The sequence below is a fragment of the Alexandromys fortis genome, unplaced genomic scaffold (genome assembly GCF_014885135.2).
Source record: "Alexandromys fortis isolate MF-2015 unplaced genomic scaffold, M_Fortis_MF-2015_v1.1 scaffold_36, whole genome shotgun sequence".
Taxonomy (NCBI): domain Eukaryota; kingdom Metazoa; phylum Chordata; class Mammalia; order Rodentia; family Cricetidae; genus Alexandromys; species Alexandromys fortis.
In genome coordinates, this window is record NW_026067915.1 from 7,701,550 (window position 1) to 7,718,481 (window position 16,932).

At 53.0% G+C, this 16,932-nt stretch overlaps 3 protein-coding genes across 3 annotated transcripts in view; all 3 read right to left on the reverse strand.

Moving 5' to 3' along the window:
- Positions 1-1,867: 1,867 nt before the first annotated feature.
- On the reverse strand, positions 1,868-6,410 carry Rbm15b (RNA binding motif protein 15B). Its single transcript, XM_050139631.1, has one exon. The coding sequence runs from the start codon at positions 4,853-4,855 to the stop codon at positions 2,189-2,191; it is 2,667 nt and encodes an 888-aa protein (XP_049995588.1). The 5' UTR covers positions 4,856-6,410; the 3' UTR covers positions 1,868-2,188.
- A 140-nt stretch (positions 6,411-6,550) lies between these two features.
- Positions 6,551-9,705, reverse strand: Manf (mesencephalic astrocyte derived neurotrophic factor). Its single transcript, XM_050139632.1, has 4 exons — positions 9,535-9,705; positions 8,775-8,902; positions 7,873-8,014; positions 6,551-6,968 (listed from the first exon to the last, which is right to left on the reverse strand). The coding sequence occupies exons 1-4, from the start codon at positions 9,617-9,619 to the stop codon at positions 6,784-6,786; spliced, it is 540 nt and encodes a 179-aa protein (XP_049995589.1). The 5' UTR covers positions 9,620-9,705; the 3' UTR covers positions 6,551-6,783.
- An 845-nt stretch (positions 9,706-10,550) lies between these two features.
- The window catches only part of Dock3 (dedicator of cytokinesis 3), a 367,607-nt gene continuing 361,225 nt past the window's right edge, over positions 10,551-16,932 (reverse strand). The window contains exons 52-53 of the mRNA XM_050139541.1: positions 14,408-14,490; positions 10,551-13,632 (exon numbers count right to left, since the gene is read on the reverse strand). Coding sequence (XP_049995498.1) covers positions 13,123-13,632; positions 14,408-14,490 — 593 coding nt within the window. The 3' untranslated portion in view covers positions 10,551-13,122. The remainder of the gene's footprint in view (positions 13,633-14,407; positions 14,491-16,932) is intronic.

A 16,932-nucleotide genomic window follows, 5' to 3' on the forward strand; every position in this document is an offset into this window, starting at 1 on the left:
TTGGTTACCTGACCCACACCTTCTTTAGTGCTGGCAGGGCTGGCTAGGAGGCCACAGAACCTGTTATGTCTTAAGGACTAAAAGGAAGTGGTTAGGATGGTTAAGTGGTCCAAGGTGGAAGGTCAGTGGGTTGTGGGTCTTACCAAGAAAATAGTGGTTATCACTGGAGCCAAAGGGTGACCCTTTCCAAACGGGTTGATTAAAGCTGGGGCCGGGGTGTCTTGGTTCTGCCTGGGAAGGGTGCACTTGGGTGATGAAACTTGCTTTGTAGCTGTTCTATGACATTGTTCAAGATCTCCAAGAAAAACTGCAACAGGCCTTCAGGATGAGGCTTGCTCTGGTTTCTGGTGGTATGACAAAGAATTCTGAAGTAGTTTGGGACACCAGGCCTACTGACTTGCTCCAGTGAAGGCAGTGACCACAGCTCAAGGATACATTAACACTCTCATTAATGCTTCAGAGCAGTGGTCCTCAACCTTCCTATGCTGCGTGCCCTTAGCACAGTTCCTCCTCTTGTGCTGGTGACCCCAACCATAAAATTATTTTCATTGCTACTTCATAACTGTAATTCTACTGTTATGAATTGTAACGTAAATATTTTCTGGTGACACAAGTTTGTCAAAGGGGTTGCCACCCTCTGTTTTAGAGACATGTTTGGTCTCATGAATAGCAGCCAAGGCCTGGTGAGAAGAAAGTCCCTATTTTACCCAATTTCCAGGTTTCTGTCCTTGTAGACGTACATGAACTTCATATAACCTCCAAGGTCTATCTCAGAGCCCAGAGGTTACAGGTGGGCCAGAACCAACCCCTAACCAGGACTCCCATTCTCCTAGGCCTGACTGGTTTGGACTATCCAAGCTGGCATATCCTCAGCCTAGCTGTGATCTGTGGCGACACTGTTGCCTGATATAACGTCCTACTTGAGACAGCAAAGGCAGAGCCTAAAACTACTCTTGGGCCACTTTCCCCTCCCAGCCTGAGGATGCCTCAATCTGTTTCCTTCTTAGCCCAGCTGATGTGGCTCTGGGCTCTGGCCTATCATTTAGCACCTGTGACTTCTTTCCCACAGAGAATGATCTGTTTCCTTACCTCATTTCTGTGGCTCATCACGGAAAGCTATGTCACTCATCAAGGACATCTTCCTGGCACTGTACTCCCTTGCAGCACTGAGTACTGTAGCTGGGAAGTTTGCTGCTGGCCATAAACCTCTAGGTTTGACTGTGGCACAGGCTCACTCTACTGACAACCCTGAAAGACCAAAGAAAGCCCCAAATCACAAGCACATTGAAGGGTTGACCAAGCTAGGCTGCTTCTCACCCTGCATCCCACCATTTCCCTCCAGGACCCCTGGGAACCAGGCCCTAAACTACATAAAGACTAAAGATTGATCCAGAGCGAGGCTGGACAGGTTAAGCACAAGGCTCCTCAGCATCAATATTGCACTGTTCCCCCCCCCCCCCCAATGCAAGACCACAAAACTGAAAACTACCCTCTCTGTCCAACAAGCTTTAGAATTAGGTACCTTGTCTAACGGCCATAGCTCAAACTGAAGTACTTAAGACAGGAAAAAAAAAATAATAAAAACTACCTATAGCGGTTGGTACAGATCTTTGGCCCAGGCCCTTCCTCTAACGGGCTCTGCTCAGGGTGGTGTAATGGCCCACGTCACACAAGCCTGTTGGCCATTAGGGACCGACGAGTGTGAGCAGGGTCCTGACAGACAAAGAGCTGGGTACCACGAACATAGCACACTGTTAGAAGCAGTGGTACCAAAAACTGGACATAGGTCATGCACTGAGGGCAGTTTTCCATTTTTTAAGAAAAAACCTGATTAAACCAGGACTATGGTCAGATTAAAAAAAATTCATCCTCTGACAAAGGCTTTACTGACAACTTTCCATACAGTTAGTCAAAAAAATAAAAATAAAAAAGAATAAAAAAATACAGAATACAGCAGATAGTATCTCATACATGGGAAACACAACAGGAGTTTTTTTCTTGTAAAAAACAAAAACAAAAAGCCCCAGACCCATGAGCTTAGTTTCAGCAGTGGACAGGATGCCACCGAATGAACCAGAACAACCCAGCAGAGAATTCAAACCAAGGGGGTAAGGTAGGTAGAGAAGGGAGCAGATTTTAACATGACTGCTGCTCTGTGACACAAACACAGCGGAAGAGCAGGTGCGGGCTAGGCAGCGTCTCTGACTATAACTATCACCATATGCTCTTCCTCTAGCTTGCCCAGGGTCCGCAGTGCCGACTGCAGGTACTGCTGTGAGAAGTCGCAGGGTGGGAAAGCGTAGAGCATGCCCGTGCTGTCTCTGCCCTTAGACCCACCCACTGGCAGGCTGATCACCCCTGCAGCCTGCTTCTGTTTCAAGTAGGAGACCAGGTTCCTGAGAAGCCGCCTCTGTAGGCCTGGTTCCACGGCGGGCACCCCTTCAGTGCCAGGCCCACTGGGGGCTGACTGGATGGCTAGGAGCACTGCGTAGCCGTTGGGGCTCCCCTGCTTGATGCGACGGGTGACCTCGTCCAGCTTGGGCTGGTCCAGTCGAAGGCGCTGGGCAATCTTTAGCTGGGTCAGCTTGCTGCCAGAAGTGTGGTCTTTGAGGAGACCGCTGATAACTCCCTGGTCCCCCTCTAGGATGTGCATAGATGTTGGAAAACAGCTGTTTTTCAAAACTAGAAGCCCATTCCAACCCAGCTGCAGTGTCTGAGCGTACTCGGAAAGAGTCTTTAGCTTTTTGGTCTCGTGTTTTGGCTCTTCAAGAGTCTTGGGCTCTGCCTCAGTGGTCCGATGATTGCGTTCACTCTCTCGAGTCTTTTTTCCATGGGAGGAGTCTGGAGCCTCGTGGTGGTGGTGATGGTGGCCCCTCTCCTCCGCACCATGTCTGCTGTTGCTGAGGGAGTTGCTGCCTGACTCCTTGGTCCCTTCACTGGAGTGGTTTTCCTTTCGGCTGCGCTCAGGGGTGCGGTCCAAGCCTCGCTCAGACTGCTGCCCCCCACCCTTGGTCCTGCTCCGTTCCTCGTAAGGGGAATGAGTTGCCCTCCCACGGTCACTGGAAAGGCTCCTCCGCTTGCGTCTCTCTTCCCAGGGCTTGGCTATACTCCGGTCCCCATCTCCTCCCCAGCGCTCACCACTCCGGCTGCGCACTGAGCGGCTATAGCCCTCCAGGCTGTTTCTGCGGTCCGAACTTTTACTGAGGCTGGTCCAGTCCCCTTCCAAAAAGGTCCGGTCCCGGTCTGAATAGAGGAGGTGTGGAGGGGTCCTATCCCGCACCCTTAGGTCGGCATCCAGGTTTCGATGCCGGGTATATCCATCAGTGAGCAGCTCATAATGCACAGGGAGAGGGGAGGGCTGGTACTGCTGGGGATAGCGAGTCTCCTCTGCTTTGGCAAAATCCACCCTGAGCCTGCGATCCGGACCACCCAAGGGAAAGCCCCTCATTTTAGCGCAGGCGGCTTGGGCTGCGTCCAGGCTCTCGTACTGGATGTAGGCAAAGCTGTCTCCTTTGACGTGATCGATGGTCCGAATGCTCCCAAAGCGATCAAATTCCCTGGCCAGGGCTGCCAGCGAGGTGTTAGGTCCCAGACCACCCACCCAGAGGCGGGTGGTGGGGTTAGCCTTGCCGTAGCCTATCTTGATGGGGTTTCTGCCAATCACCCGGCCGGACATAGCCACCTTGGCCCTGTGTGCCATGTCCAGGTTCTGAAACTTGAGGAAGGCATAGGCACCACCCTGGCCACGCGCAGGCCTCTTGATGACCACCTCCTCAATGATGCCGTACTTCTCGAAGGCCCGTCGGAGCTCCACCTCAGATACACTGTGGTCCAGGTTCCCGATGAAGAGGTTGCGCGTGGCTCTCTGGTCATCCTCCGGCATCAGGTCCTCCTCGCACACGGCCGGGTAGGCGTAGGGGCGCCCGCGGTCGTCGTACAGCCCGTAGTAGTCCAAGGCCCGCTCCCGAGACAGTCCCACGGCGGCCGCGGCCGCAGCATCCAGGGCGAAGGCTGCCGCGGCGTGCCGAGCGCGGGGCTCCCGCAGGGGCGGGGCGGCTACCGGCGACAGCGAGCGCTGCTTGTACTGGTAGCCCCCGTGCAGCGGCAGGTAGCCCAGGGGGTCGGCGGGCGTGGGGGGCCCCGGGGGCGGCGTGGAGGCGGCGGCGCTGCTGCTGCTACTGCGCCGGCTGCTCCCGCCGCCGCCGCCGCGCAGGTAGACCGGCTCTACCTTGAGCGGCCGGTCGTAGAGCAGCAGCTGCCGGGCCAGGGCGTGCTGCCGGGCCTCGCGCGCGTCCTGTGGGTGCCGGAAGTTCACGTAGGCCACGCGGCCCAGCTCCGGAGTGTGCGACAGGCGCAGGCTGATCTCACCGAAACGCTTGAACTGGTGGAAGAGCCGGTCCTCCAGGTGCTCGGCCGGCAGCGCGGGGCTCAGGCTGCTGATGAGGAGCGTCTTGTATTCCGGAGCCGCCGTGGAGCCGGGACCCGCTGGTTCCGCCCCGGGGGGCGGCGGGGGCGGTGGCAGCGGAGAGGCGCGGGGCGACGAGCCGCCGGCACCGGGGTCCCCCGAGGCCTTGCCGGTGCGTCCTCCGCCTCCGGGCGCGCCCGAGGAGCGCCCGCTGCTCGCTCGGTGATTCGCATCCCCGGCAGCGCGACCGTCGCGATGCCCGCCGCCGCCACTGCCGCGGGGCTTGTCACGAGCCCGCGCTGGAACCGGGTGCTTGGTGCCGCCGGAGGCCTTGTGCGCTGCTCGCCGCCCGCCCGCCTCTGCCTCCCGTTCGCGCTCCCGCGGCCGCTTGGCGGACGATGACGAGCCACGCCCGCTCGGGCTGGAGTCTCGCTCGTTCTGCCGCTTCATGGCGCCGGCGCGGCGGGCGGGCGGCCCGCAGGTCCCTCACAGCGGCAGCGGCGGCAGCCCAGGAGGCAGCGCCCCCGGCGCCGCCATCTTGGACAAAAGGACTCGGCGCGGCGGCGGCGGCGGGGCGGGGCGGGAGCGGCGCCGAGGGGCCGGGAGCTGCGTTATCAAGCTGCGCCGGCCGCACCACGTGACTCGGGTGGGCGGGACGAGAGTTTCGCTTCGCGCCTATCACCCGGCTCCGCGGTCCTGCACCACGTGACACCTCGGCAAGCGGAGGATCGGGCCCGACTGCGAGCTCTGGCGCCACCGCGTGGCTGGCTGGGCTTAGGCACCGGCTACTGCGTTGTGCGCGGCGTTCCTCAGGAGCAGGCAGGCCCCAGGGGGACTTGGGCTTTGTGCTCCAGGGCTACCCACGCCGGTGGGTCTGCCAGCTCAGGGCCGTGCCCACTAGAACAGGAATGGCCACTCGACCGGCGGCCTCGGTCCGTGAAGTATCCCCCTCAAACCTGCCACTAGCTTGAGATCCCAGTCCCCTCCAAGGCGTTTTCTGACTGGGACCAGAGGTGATATCCTTCAAGGATCCTACACCCTGTCCAGGACCCACATCCCAGGATCTTCTGCATTCAGATTCTTCAGGCACTGTCCTGGCAAGACCCTGAAAACAAAGACTACAGATGCTGGTGAGACCTCCCTGGGTCCAGTGCTGCATTTGCATCCTAGACAGGAATCTTGGTGCCCCTGGGTCCAACTTTCTGCTGTAGGTTTCTGGGCAGACAGGAGGCTGGGAAGGTAGGTCTGTAGAGCAGGTAATGCCAGAAGTTATCATCTCTCGCCATGCTGACATCTTGCTGGTTAATGTTCTGTCTACATCCAGGTGAAATACAGGCAAGAGTACCCAAAAGCCTTTAGGACTTTATGCTCTCCACGGATGGCTGCTGTTTCCAGGTTAGTTCCTGTAGGATGACAAAGGGTGCACCCAGCTCTCCCCTCCTCCCACAGGCACAAAGCAATGGGCAGGAGACAGGTGCAGTGGGCTCCATGGCAGAATCTAAGGCCCCGTGGATGCAAACTGAACTTAGGAACCACACAAGTGAGCTAAGACCGACTCTTTGGAAAACACAACTTCTTAGCTGACACTTCTTTCACATGATGTTTGGGGGCAGCAGGTGCGGTGTCCCCAGTGAGACACAGTCACACTGTAAAGTACCAGTCACAGAGCAACTGAAAACCATACTGCACATAGCTCTCTGGCCTCTGAACCAATTCCTGCCAAACCTGCAAAACTACAAGTGAGCAAGGGGCCTTGTTCACACTAGACCCAGACCTTGTTCACACTAGACCAGACCAGAACCCAACGAATGGACAACCAGGTACCAGGTGGGGTGAAGAAATGGAAACGCCAACTCTGACTACCCGCACTAGCGCAGAAAATTCTCTGCTTGTTCTGCATATGCTGACCTAAGACCAGTAATATCACCTTCAGCTCAGGTGTCAAGCCTAAGTCTTCACCAGGCCAAGTACACAACACTCTGAAGCCCAGAACTGCCCCCTCCCCCCAACTTTGGCTGCTCCAAGCTCCCAAATCCTTTTATGGGTGATTGTGGCACTGGCAGACCAAGGGTCCTTTGCAGACTGGAGAGACAAACCAGCAGATTACAGAACCAAATCCTGTTTCAGTTCAACTCTCCAAAGACAGATTTGTTTTTTCCCTTTAATAAAAAATTCCCAGACAAACTTTGAAGTCCTAGAGTAAACCAGCAAAAGAAAGAAGTAAACTCCTCCCCCTGGGAGGAGGGGGCACCATGGAGCCAGCATCATCATTAGGAAAGCTCCAGGCTTCACCTCTCATTGTCAGAAGCCCGCTTAAAAAATAAATTACAAAATGTTGTTTGGGGAAGAGACAGGTGAACTGTTTTTCCCTCTGGTGACTATAAATCAGTCCGTGCGCTGGCTGCCTTGGGGGCGTATTTAGGCATCAGTTCGTTTATCTTCCGGATATAGTCAGACTTTTCTGCGCAGCCTTTGCACATCTCCCCCCAGTCGTCCAGGATCTTCTTCAGCTCTTTCACCCGGAGCTTCTTCAGGTCCACTGTGCTCAGGTCGATCTGCTTGTCTGCAGGGAGAGCAGGACAGTAAATGGCGGGGGAGGATGCTGCAGCCCCGTGCTGCGTGCAAACCATTCCTTAGGACGGAGACGTGTGTACACCGTGCCAAGAGGGTCACCTCAGGCTGTCAGTATCCACTACAAGACATGCACTGCCGAGAACCCACATGCTTCCAGCTCCCCAAGGACCTTCTACATGTCAGCACAGAATGAGTTCCAGGCTGATGACAGAGCAGACACATCCTCTTTCTCCCCGTCAAGGTACCAGAGTCAAAGCTTACTCCATAACCCAGACAGACGTACACCAGAACCAACCAGGGTGCCAAATTACCACAAGCACAAACCACAAACACAAGGCCCTTGGACACGTGAGTTATAATTAACACTGGCATTGTTTAAACTTCACGGGAGAGGCCTGGCTCACAAGACTGGGGTTATGTGCAATGACATGGGCTCTGCCACGGTGATGCTGCGACTCCTATCACTCCTGGGCTGACGGTCTTAGGGCCATCAGAAGTACAGCCATGACAAGTCTGTTAAACTCAAGTCTCATTACAGCGCTTCTCTGCTCAAAAACTTCTGATGCTTCCAACTTCAGACTAAAAGCCAAATTCCTTACCAAACCCAAGGCCCTACCCAACTTGTCCACCTTATGTATTCTATCTTTATATTCTCTGTCTGCACTGTCCCGCTATTAGCTGGCCTCCTTCAAATCCTCCCTCTTTCAAAGTATGCTAACAAGTCACCTTCTCAACTCCTGACCACCACCCAGCTTTGATGTGGAAGTCTCTGAGCCCTGCACAGTGTATCACCCATCATGCTCCAAACCCTCACGATGACGTTTCTGGCTAGAAAGCAAGCCCAGGCGGGCACACAGACATCGCAGGAGGCGCACAGTCCTGGCCACACTCACCGTATTTCAGCTCGCAGATCTGGCTGTCTTTCTTCTTCAGCTTCTCACAGATCTTCTCCACAGGGATATGGTGGGCCAGAGGCTTCGACACCTCATTGATGATCTTGGTGGCTGCATCATCTGTGGCCCCAATGTAGTAGCACTGTAGCAGAAAGGAAAAAGGAAGAAAAGTCTTAATGTTTTATGTGCATGAAGTGCACATGTATGCAGGTGCTGGGGAGGCCAGAAGGCATCGGATTCCCCGGAGCTGGAGTTAGGATACTGTGGGTAATGGAGACTAAAGGCAGGTCCTCTGCAAAGCAGGACACTTGCAGAACCACCTCTCCAGCTCAGGTCATTTTGAAAACTCTTGGCCAGGCCGCATGTTTTTAGTGCTTGCCCAGATCTAGTAGTTGTACAGTCTAGGCCTTGATATTTGCTCAGTGCCAGAGTTTCCAAATGAACTGAAGAACCATCAGAGTTCCAATGAGAGACTGTCAGAGAAATTAAAGCTACAAAGGCCAATGTTTTACATTAGGGCTCTTGCCTTTGACTTGGCCCTGGCCACCTTGGGGCACCTAGTTAACTGTTCCTGATCCCAAACACACCAAACTCTCTCTGGCCTTTGGGCACTCACACTGTTTGGATACGCTCTCTCCGCTTCACAAATCCAACCCCTCTCTAACAGCCCTCCCAATCCCCAAACTATCCTAGTCTATTTTCTTCATGGATACACCGCTCACTGCTTTCCATTTGCCTGGCATTTTTCTTTCCGGGCTGTACAATACTCAGCTCATAGGAGGTATTTTATAAGTACAGGCTAAAAATACTTCAGTCTCGCACTAGTTTACAGACATGGCCCATCATCAACTGGACCATACACGCGAGCCAGGGAGAGCCTGGGTGGGTCACCAGAGACTTACCAACCGATTCTCTTTGCCTCTTGCTTCACGACAGAACTTTATAAGTTCTTCTTCAATAGTGGCTGGTGAAAATGTGACATCTCTGTCTTTGAGGTCCTGGTAAAATCTTCCCAGATAAGAAATGCAAACTGCAAAAGAGGAAAGAGAGATGCTAAGCAACTACTAGTCCCCATTCCACCAGGGGTAGAAAGAGATGATCATTATTTTCCAATCATTGGTTTTTCTCACGTACTCATAGGTGCACAGAACTCTTAGGTTGCTGGGGTCCTAGTACCCAGTGCATGCCGAGAGTGAACATTACCCCAGTGACCCCCACACAATCTTCCCTGCTCTTTTCAAGTTTAAGCCGAGAGTGGACACGTGTCCTTGAGAGGGAACTCACTGTGACCTCATAAGGGACACACCAAAAGCTGAAGCAAACAATCAAAATGTTCCTTATTCCAAATACAACACCGAACCCTTAAGTGCAGTTTGGCAATCCCAAGAGGCCGTTGCGGCCCACGGGGGTCCCTTCCCGAAACCTCTAAACAGTGATGTGAAAGGACAAAAACTCCTGTGTTGTGGGCTTCCGGCCAAGTTTTCAACGCGACTGAGCCGACGCTTTCCCCTAAACGAGTCGATGTTTCTAGGTCCGGGTAATAATTCCGAGGCCCTTCCTCCAGCGGACCGCGCCAGGATGGGCCCCCGCCCTCTCGGTTCCGTTGGGTTCAGCGCCATCTGCCCTCCCCCCCCCCCAGCCCGGCACCTTCTCCCCACGCACCTTCGCAGTCGCCTGGCCGCAGCGCCCGGCTGTCAGGCAGCACGCTCAGGGCCAACGCTACCGCCAGCCCGCGCGTAGCCCACATCTCCACTGCCTCCGCCACCACCGCCGCCGCCGCCGCCGCTGCTGCGCGAATGAACCGCACCCGGCGCGGTGCACCGCCTAGGGGGCTGGGACACAAACCGGAGCTTCCCATAGGCGGGTAGTCCCCGCGCCCACCCATATACTGCATTCTCATTGGTCCACGTGCCCCGGAGCCCAGGACGGCGGCTCCACGCTACCCTTCCTCATTGGCTGGCGGCGTCTGGGCCCTAGACAGTTGTCGGTTGCTGATTGAGCCTGGGCGGTCCATTGGAAGCGGCTGGGCGGAAGCTGCATGGGCCACCATATTGGGTAGGGGCAACGGCTTTGCCTCTTGCCGGGCAGCCTCTGAATCTGGTGACTCGTCCCGAGTACTTCTTGGCTCCACATCCAGTCCCCTCCTGGGCCTCGGACTCGTAGCGCAGGACTTCTGGCGTCAGCAGACACCCAACAGGACAAGCGGCGCGAGCAAGGATCAAAAGTGGTTCCTTGTTTTGAGCCACCACGTGGATTGGCGGACCAATGAGTGCGTCCACCTTCTTGTGCCGGCTGCCCACACCCCTCCTAATCCTGGGTCGGTACGCAGAACCTCTTAGACGAAAGTTTAAGCAGACAAAGTCAGCTGCTGTCCTGGACATTTGAGGGCCTTGTCTGCGGTAAAACGAGCCGAGATTTTGGGATAGCCTCCCAGTGGAGGCCATGGATCTCGGGAAGTTTTGTGTCCCACTCTTGGAGACGCGCAAATGGGAACTGGAGATGTTACCGCCTGGACTGCCCTGATGCTAAGTGCAAGGGCTTGGCCACTTGCCCTCGAAAGCCGAATATGAAGAGAGGACGGCAAGTACAGGAAAGTATCTGGAGCTAAAAGGGCTTGGAGCCCGGCGACAAGGGTTTGAGAGGGGCACTTAACGCTCCCATTCAGTGAAATCAGTGGATCAATATCAGGTATTCATCTTTAATTCACATCACAGCAGTCAAGGGAGGGGGGAATCAATTGGCAGGTATTTACATCTAAAATTCACATTACTCGTTGGATGTATAACATGCTACCACAATATATACAGTAAAATACCTCTTGGGACACCGGCACAATTTTTTTCTTTAACTTTTCTGGTACAGGTAAGATCATTTTTAAATCAGTTTTTCTTTAGACACGAGTACACAAAGGAAATGGTTAGAAGTTTTCTTGTTTTAAATAAGCACAGAATGCCAGAGGTTAAAAACACATTTATAGGGCTTATTACCAATTAGACATCACACTCTATACATTTTTTGCTCAAATTCCTGTACAAATACACAGCATTCAAATAGGTATTTACAAATATGCTTATAAGAATGAAAATCAGTATTTCACAATCTTTTCAAATGTTTCTGATCTCTGGCCTCCCATTTCCCTCACACTGGCTGGTTTTTCAATACAAAGTATTCAGAATAGGTCCATTTCATCCAGTTAGGGAAAATGGGAGAGGGACGACACAAATATATTTCATCTTGCATAAAGCAAGGCCAAGGAACTTAACCCTACATTCCCCTCCCTACCTCCTGTGCCACCAAGTGGAGAAGGCAGATGTCTGCACTGGATAGCAGGCTGCCTTCATGGACTGCTGCCTTCCCTAAGAGTCACAACAAAGCTAGACTTTGACCCTCATACCTATGAACCAGATGGTCCAGAAACAAGCTTACCAATGAATCTAGGTTCAGGAGCAGGTGTGTCTGCCCTTGGAGCCAAGGCTACCTGGATTGGCCTACATCCTTCATAGTTTCTGCTCTGCTCTGCTCTGCCTGAATGATCCTGAGGTATCAGAAAGCCCTATACTCTTGTACCTGGACCCCAACATACTCTGGAGTAAAATGGGCCTTCTATCTTTTCCCTTAGGTTATTTGCTGGCAATTCTATTGAACTTGTTTATAAGAGAAAAAGACCCTGACCATGGACTTTTCGGTTTGGGAAAGAACTGTGGGAAAGGGATGAGCAGCTAGGCCCAGAACCTGGCCACCGGAGGCCAGAAGGCCAACAAGATAAGGGAAGTGGGGCAACATACCTGCTCACCAAGGAGAAGGCAGTCTTATGGCCATCGCTGATGAGAATGTAAGCAAATGAAAGGAAAGCAACTGTCTTGAGATAAGTTATTTTTAAAAGTAACTTAGAAGCACCCTGGTGAAATATACTATACCCCCACCATAATACCAAGAGAAAAATCAGTGCCCTGACATGAAAGAATTTCCTATAAAGTCACCACTGTGCCCTTCCTAACAGACTGGGGAGGTCTGAAAAACTGCCCTTCTGCCCGTCCTGAACCCTGAGTGGCGGTCCTTATGGGTTTGGAGTGGAGGGTTCTATACTTGGCTACTTGGAAGATAACAGTTTTACCTGTGTGGCTCTCTGCTTCCAAAATTAGTTTCCTCCCATCAGTTAAAAAAATTATTTTAATGTTTTATACCCAGGAGCTTGCTGAACCTGACCACACATCCTCAGGGCCTGGAAGCCAGGCTGGGCAGCCAACCCCAAGGCTCAGAGGTAGTGCTGAAAATCCCTGATTCAGGTGCTAAATGGCAGGCATTGGAGCCACCTGTGAAAGCTTATGCGGCATTCTGGCTCCTGCCACACTGGATCTAGCCTCATTCTTACACCAGCTCTTTCTAACACAAGGGAAGGGGCTAACTCCCTGCAGGAGTGATAGCCCTCCTAGCTTCATTTAATTCAAGCCCCAGGGCTGAAGAGATAAGCCTTGCAAGTCCATTCGAGCCAGGGAGACTTCTGCAGATCATGAGGTGTTTTGAGTGGAAAGTCCAAAATAAAAGTGATGTATAGTGTCCAAAGTGGGGTAAGAGACAAGGCTGGCCCATGGAATAATGTCCAAAGTTGGATAAGAGACAAGGCTGGCCCATGGAAGCCTGGCAGTGTGCCCTGGGCATGCAGTTAGGCCAGTCATGTGCCTGACCAGCCCCTCAGTTGCACACTCCTAGATGGAAGAGTGGGCAGGTGGGCAAGCATTTGTGCAAAACGGCTTGTGGCCCCTTTGTCCACCTGTGACATGTCGTCCATGTGGTCCTTGCAATCCCTGAATGCAACCATGAATTTTCCTGTCCATACAGCAAAGGAAGAGGTCCCTAGTGCAACTTCCATTCTTCGCCATCTCTGCCCTGGAAGGAGGCCTGGGCTCCTCCTCCTGGACTCTGCAATGCTGCAAAGCAATTCTGTCTGTGCAATATCTCCATATAGCTCCATGTGGTCTGGAACTGCAGGAGGAAGAAAGCAACTACTGCATAAAGGAAAACCCAGAAAAATGGGGGGAAAAAAAGAAATAAAAGAGAAACCACAACCCTTCATGCTGCTGTGGCCTCTGGACATGGCAATACATGAGTTCACGGCAGTAGAACAGAGACTCTGGTGGTTTTCTCCTGAGTGCCAAGCCTCTAGCTCCCTGGGACGGACTTGCTTTTCAGACCCGGAGTGCCTGGGCAAGCTGCTTATTGAAGATGGTGGTGCAGCTGCCTCTCCGCTCCTCACTGTTCCCCTCGGCCGTGCTCCCAGGCCATGCGGGCCTGTTCCTCCTTGGTGCTCCCAGGAGGCAGTGAGGCCTTTCGGTGCAGGCCCCTTGGCCTCTCAGCCTCCTCCCGCAGTAGCACACCCTCATCATGCTCTAGGGCTGGCAGGCGGGGGTGGTAGGGCTTGGGTGGAAGCGCAGGGGGGTCCATGGGGTCCTGAGGGATGACACACCCTGGGGCTGAGTGGCTTCTGCACGGCTGGGACTTGATGGCGTCGAGGACAGCAGACTCAGAGAGGCTGCAGTGGACAGGGAGGTAGGGCGGCTCAAGGTCTTCATCACCACTCCAGGCCTGGCTTGGCATGGAGTCCATGGTGTCTGTTCGAGGTGGGGCCTCTGAGGGGTGCCCAAAGTTACTCTCACTCAAGGAGGACACACCGCTGCTGGCACTGCCAGACAGCGTAGAGTTGCTGCCATCCAGACCCGATTGGGGGCTTGTAGGGGAGGCTGGGATGGGGTGGAGAGGAGACTGTGCGAAGGAAAGGGTGGGTAAGTTAGAATCCCCCTAGACAGGTGGACTGGCCTGCCATGTGGAGACCAAGAGTCTGCTTATCAACGAACGTTAAAATCTTATCAGTTTCATGTCTGTGTCTTCAGCAATGATTCCCCCTAAGCATCTTCCCCCCAAAGCAAGCTAGTGGAGCCCAGAATCACTATTATTTCTGCCCTGCCCTGGCGGCTGGGCACTGATACACCTGGGATCAATTCCCAGGTTGGATATGGTCTGGGTCTTCAGGCAGAAGGAACCCTGCTGGGCCACAGATGAGGTGAGTGTTACTCTGTTGCTAAAATCTGTCACAGACTTGGTCTATTCCCATTTGCAGAAAAATGAAGCTAACAAGAAGAGTCAAATTTTACTTCTTGAATTTTTTGTAAAACTTTAGTGCCTGATATTTCACATTTTCAGTTGACACTAATTTTAAAAATTCTTATAAGCCACCACAGGGACATTTAATTAGCTATTGGGCTACAGTGTGTTGAGAGCCTGTGGTATTGGCAGAGAGCCCCCCAAGTTTCTCTCTACACACATACTCTTGTTGTCAGTGTTGTCCATAAGACCCCCCGATCTCCCTGTTCATTGCAGGATTCATGGGTCACCTGCTGCTCTAGTGTGGCTCTAGCCACCCCCAGCTTCTGCCAGCTTAGGCTCTCAGGACAGAGGAGAGGAGAGGCAGGTTCCTCTTGTAGGCCCCCAGGGTGTCTACAGCAGATGAGGCGGTGGGACAGGTGCTTCAGTACATTACCTTGCGCAGGGTCCGGGCAGGGAGGGCTGGGGGGGCATCACCCAGTGGGTGGTGGAAGGCGTCAAAGTGTAGGGAGTAATGACCTGCAAAGAGAACAGAACCGTAGCCTCAGCTGGGGACCCCCTGCACAAGCTGCACAGCAGCATCACCCTGCTGGGCACTGGGCAGGTGTGGAAAAGTCCCCCAAGAACACCTCAGCACTGAAAGTCACTTTTTCTTTACACTGACAGTCTGTAAAATACAGGTCACTGAGGTAAAAGAATCCCATTCTACACAGGAGGTCAGGAGTTTGAGTACTTCAGAGCCCATGAAGCAGGCTTCAGCAGGAGAAGTTCTGGTCCACTGCAGATGATGGCAGACTGGTGAGTGGTATATCTGGCACAGCTGGTTTTGTCGTCTTCAGCCTCCCTGCCTGGGATGGCCTTACTGAGCTAGTTTGCAGGACTCAAAAACCTTATTGGCCCCACTATTCAGCAGGGTCCTTTCTGTGGTGTGGATGTTTTATCCTTGGCTGAGACAGCCTAGAAAGCTTTTGATCTAGCCTTTGTCAGAGTTTGAGATGAGAAACTATTTGGGGGACCCGCTTACCATGCAGCAGGCTTCGGGGAGGCACTGGGGGAGCCAGGATGTGCCCCATGAGGGCAGACAGGAAGGGCTGGGCCTCTTGGGCTCCGCTATCCAGGCTCCAGCTGCTGGGGGCTGCTGGCACCGCTGAAGGGTGGAAAGAGATGGAGTGAACGGAGGTTACTTCTTGAGTTTCCTGCTCGGAGAAGCTGCCCTACAGCCTGAGGCTTCTCTATGTCTGCTCTGTGTAGTCAGCATACAAGAGGCATGTCAGGCCCTACAGCTGAAAATACTAGCCAAGCAAGACACTGTGGCCCAGAGAGATAACTGGCCAGTGATTGAAGCTGCCTCTGAAGACAAGAATAAGCTGGTTTCTGAAGAGTGTTCAGGATAAAGCAGACTGAGAGAACATGCAATGAGGAGACCTGCAGTCTCTGGGATCTGTCAGAAGCAAAACCAGAAGACCACAGGAGAGAACAGGAAAGGCTGAAGAGATCAAGAACATAGCACAGAACACAGAACTCTTCACAAGTCAAGAATTAGTTCAAGGCTCTTGAAGTTCCCATGCCCTGTGTGAAAAGCAGGGAGCAGGACAGGAGATGGAGACCGTGTCCTTTGAGAGGCAGCTCCGCTGGTTCTACAGGGAGCCTGTGGTAACATTTAGAACACTGACCCATCCCTGTTCTTATGCCTACTGACTGGGTTTAAGAGCAAGACATTTTCTGAGCAAGAAGAGATATTTAAGGAACCCACTGGAGTCTCAGCCTGGAACCAGGGGAACACACTGCTTCCTGAGAAAGGGAGAGGCTAGAAAGTCCTTGGTGCAGAATAGAGCAGGACCCAGACAAAGCAGCAGTGCCTCAGTGCTGGCTCTTTGGCTGAGGTGACAGTCCTTTGGTAAAGGGGAGAGAAGAGCAGTGGCTAGACCTTCACAATTTGGGGTTTGGCTACTCTGCAGGTGCAGGAAGGGAAATGTGAAGCTTGTTTAAATGGTTCTTTTCAGAGAACCAACACTAGCAAGAGGAAACATGCCTTTCCTCTGCTGGAGCCTTTTGGAAGGGCAGCCTAGCAGAGTACAGGTGTCTAATATGGGTTCTGTTTTAAAACAGTGGGAGCTTGAGGTATCCAAGGTTTGGGCTTTCATGGCCCAGATACTCAATGGAGAATTCCAAGGCCTGATAGGAGCTGGGAGCCTCCAGAAAAAGCTGGAATCTGGCCTTTGAGTAGGAGATGGTCCAAAGTGCTGGGCCCAAGGCATTCCATGGATAGAGGGATGACATCATTTTTCTTCTCTTTGCTCAAGGACTAGCATGGGCTTACATACAACACAGCAAGGTAAAACTCCAGCTATAAGGATGCTTAATCTCATGATACATTGATGGCTAATAGCAGGAAGAAGGGGCATCTGAATCTGATGAGTAGCAACTGAGCTGTTACCTGCAGAAAAGAATTCTGAATCTGATAAGCATCAGATGGCTTCCTCAGAAATTCTGAGACCAAGAATAGGCATATCTTCCTCCAGGTTCTCCAAGGTGCAGCAAGGGCTTCTTGGTTCTAAGCATCCAAGTTCTCATCTCCCAAACAAAAACATTTATGATGAAAGCCACAGGTCTCGGGAGTGGCAGCTTAGAGATGATCCTGTGAAGCTTCTTCTCTAAAAGGACCTGACAACCCAAGATCTCAGACATGTCCTTAATGCCCTAAAGAACTGAAGGGGCTGCTAAAATTTACCCCAAGGGTCCAAAGGAAATTGAGGTCAGGGGCACTGCAGGGAAAGAATGCTAGGAAGGCTGTCATGGCGTACTTAGGATGGCATGTGAGTGAGCCATTCCATGTCAACCAGAAACCACAAATCTGCAGTGACGCCAGTGGACCTTTGCCATGTAGTGTGACCAAGGGAACGATTTATTCTAGGAGAAGAGCAATAACCTCTGTGTCCTGTCATCTGTCAGCATTAAAAG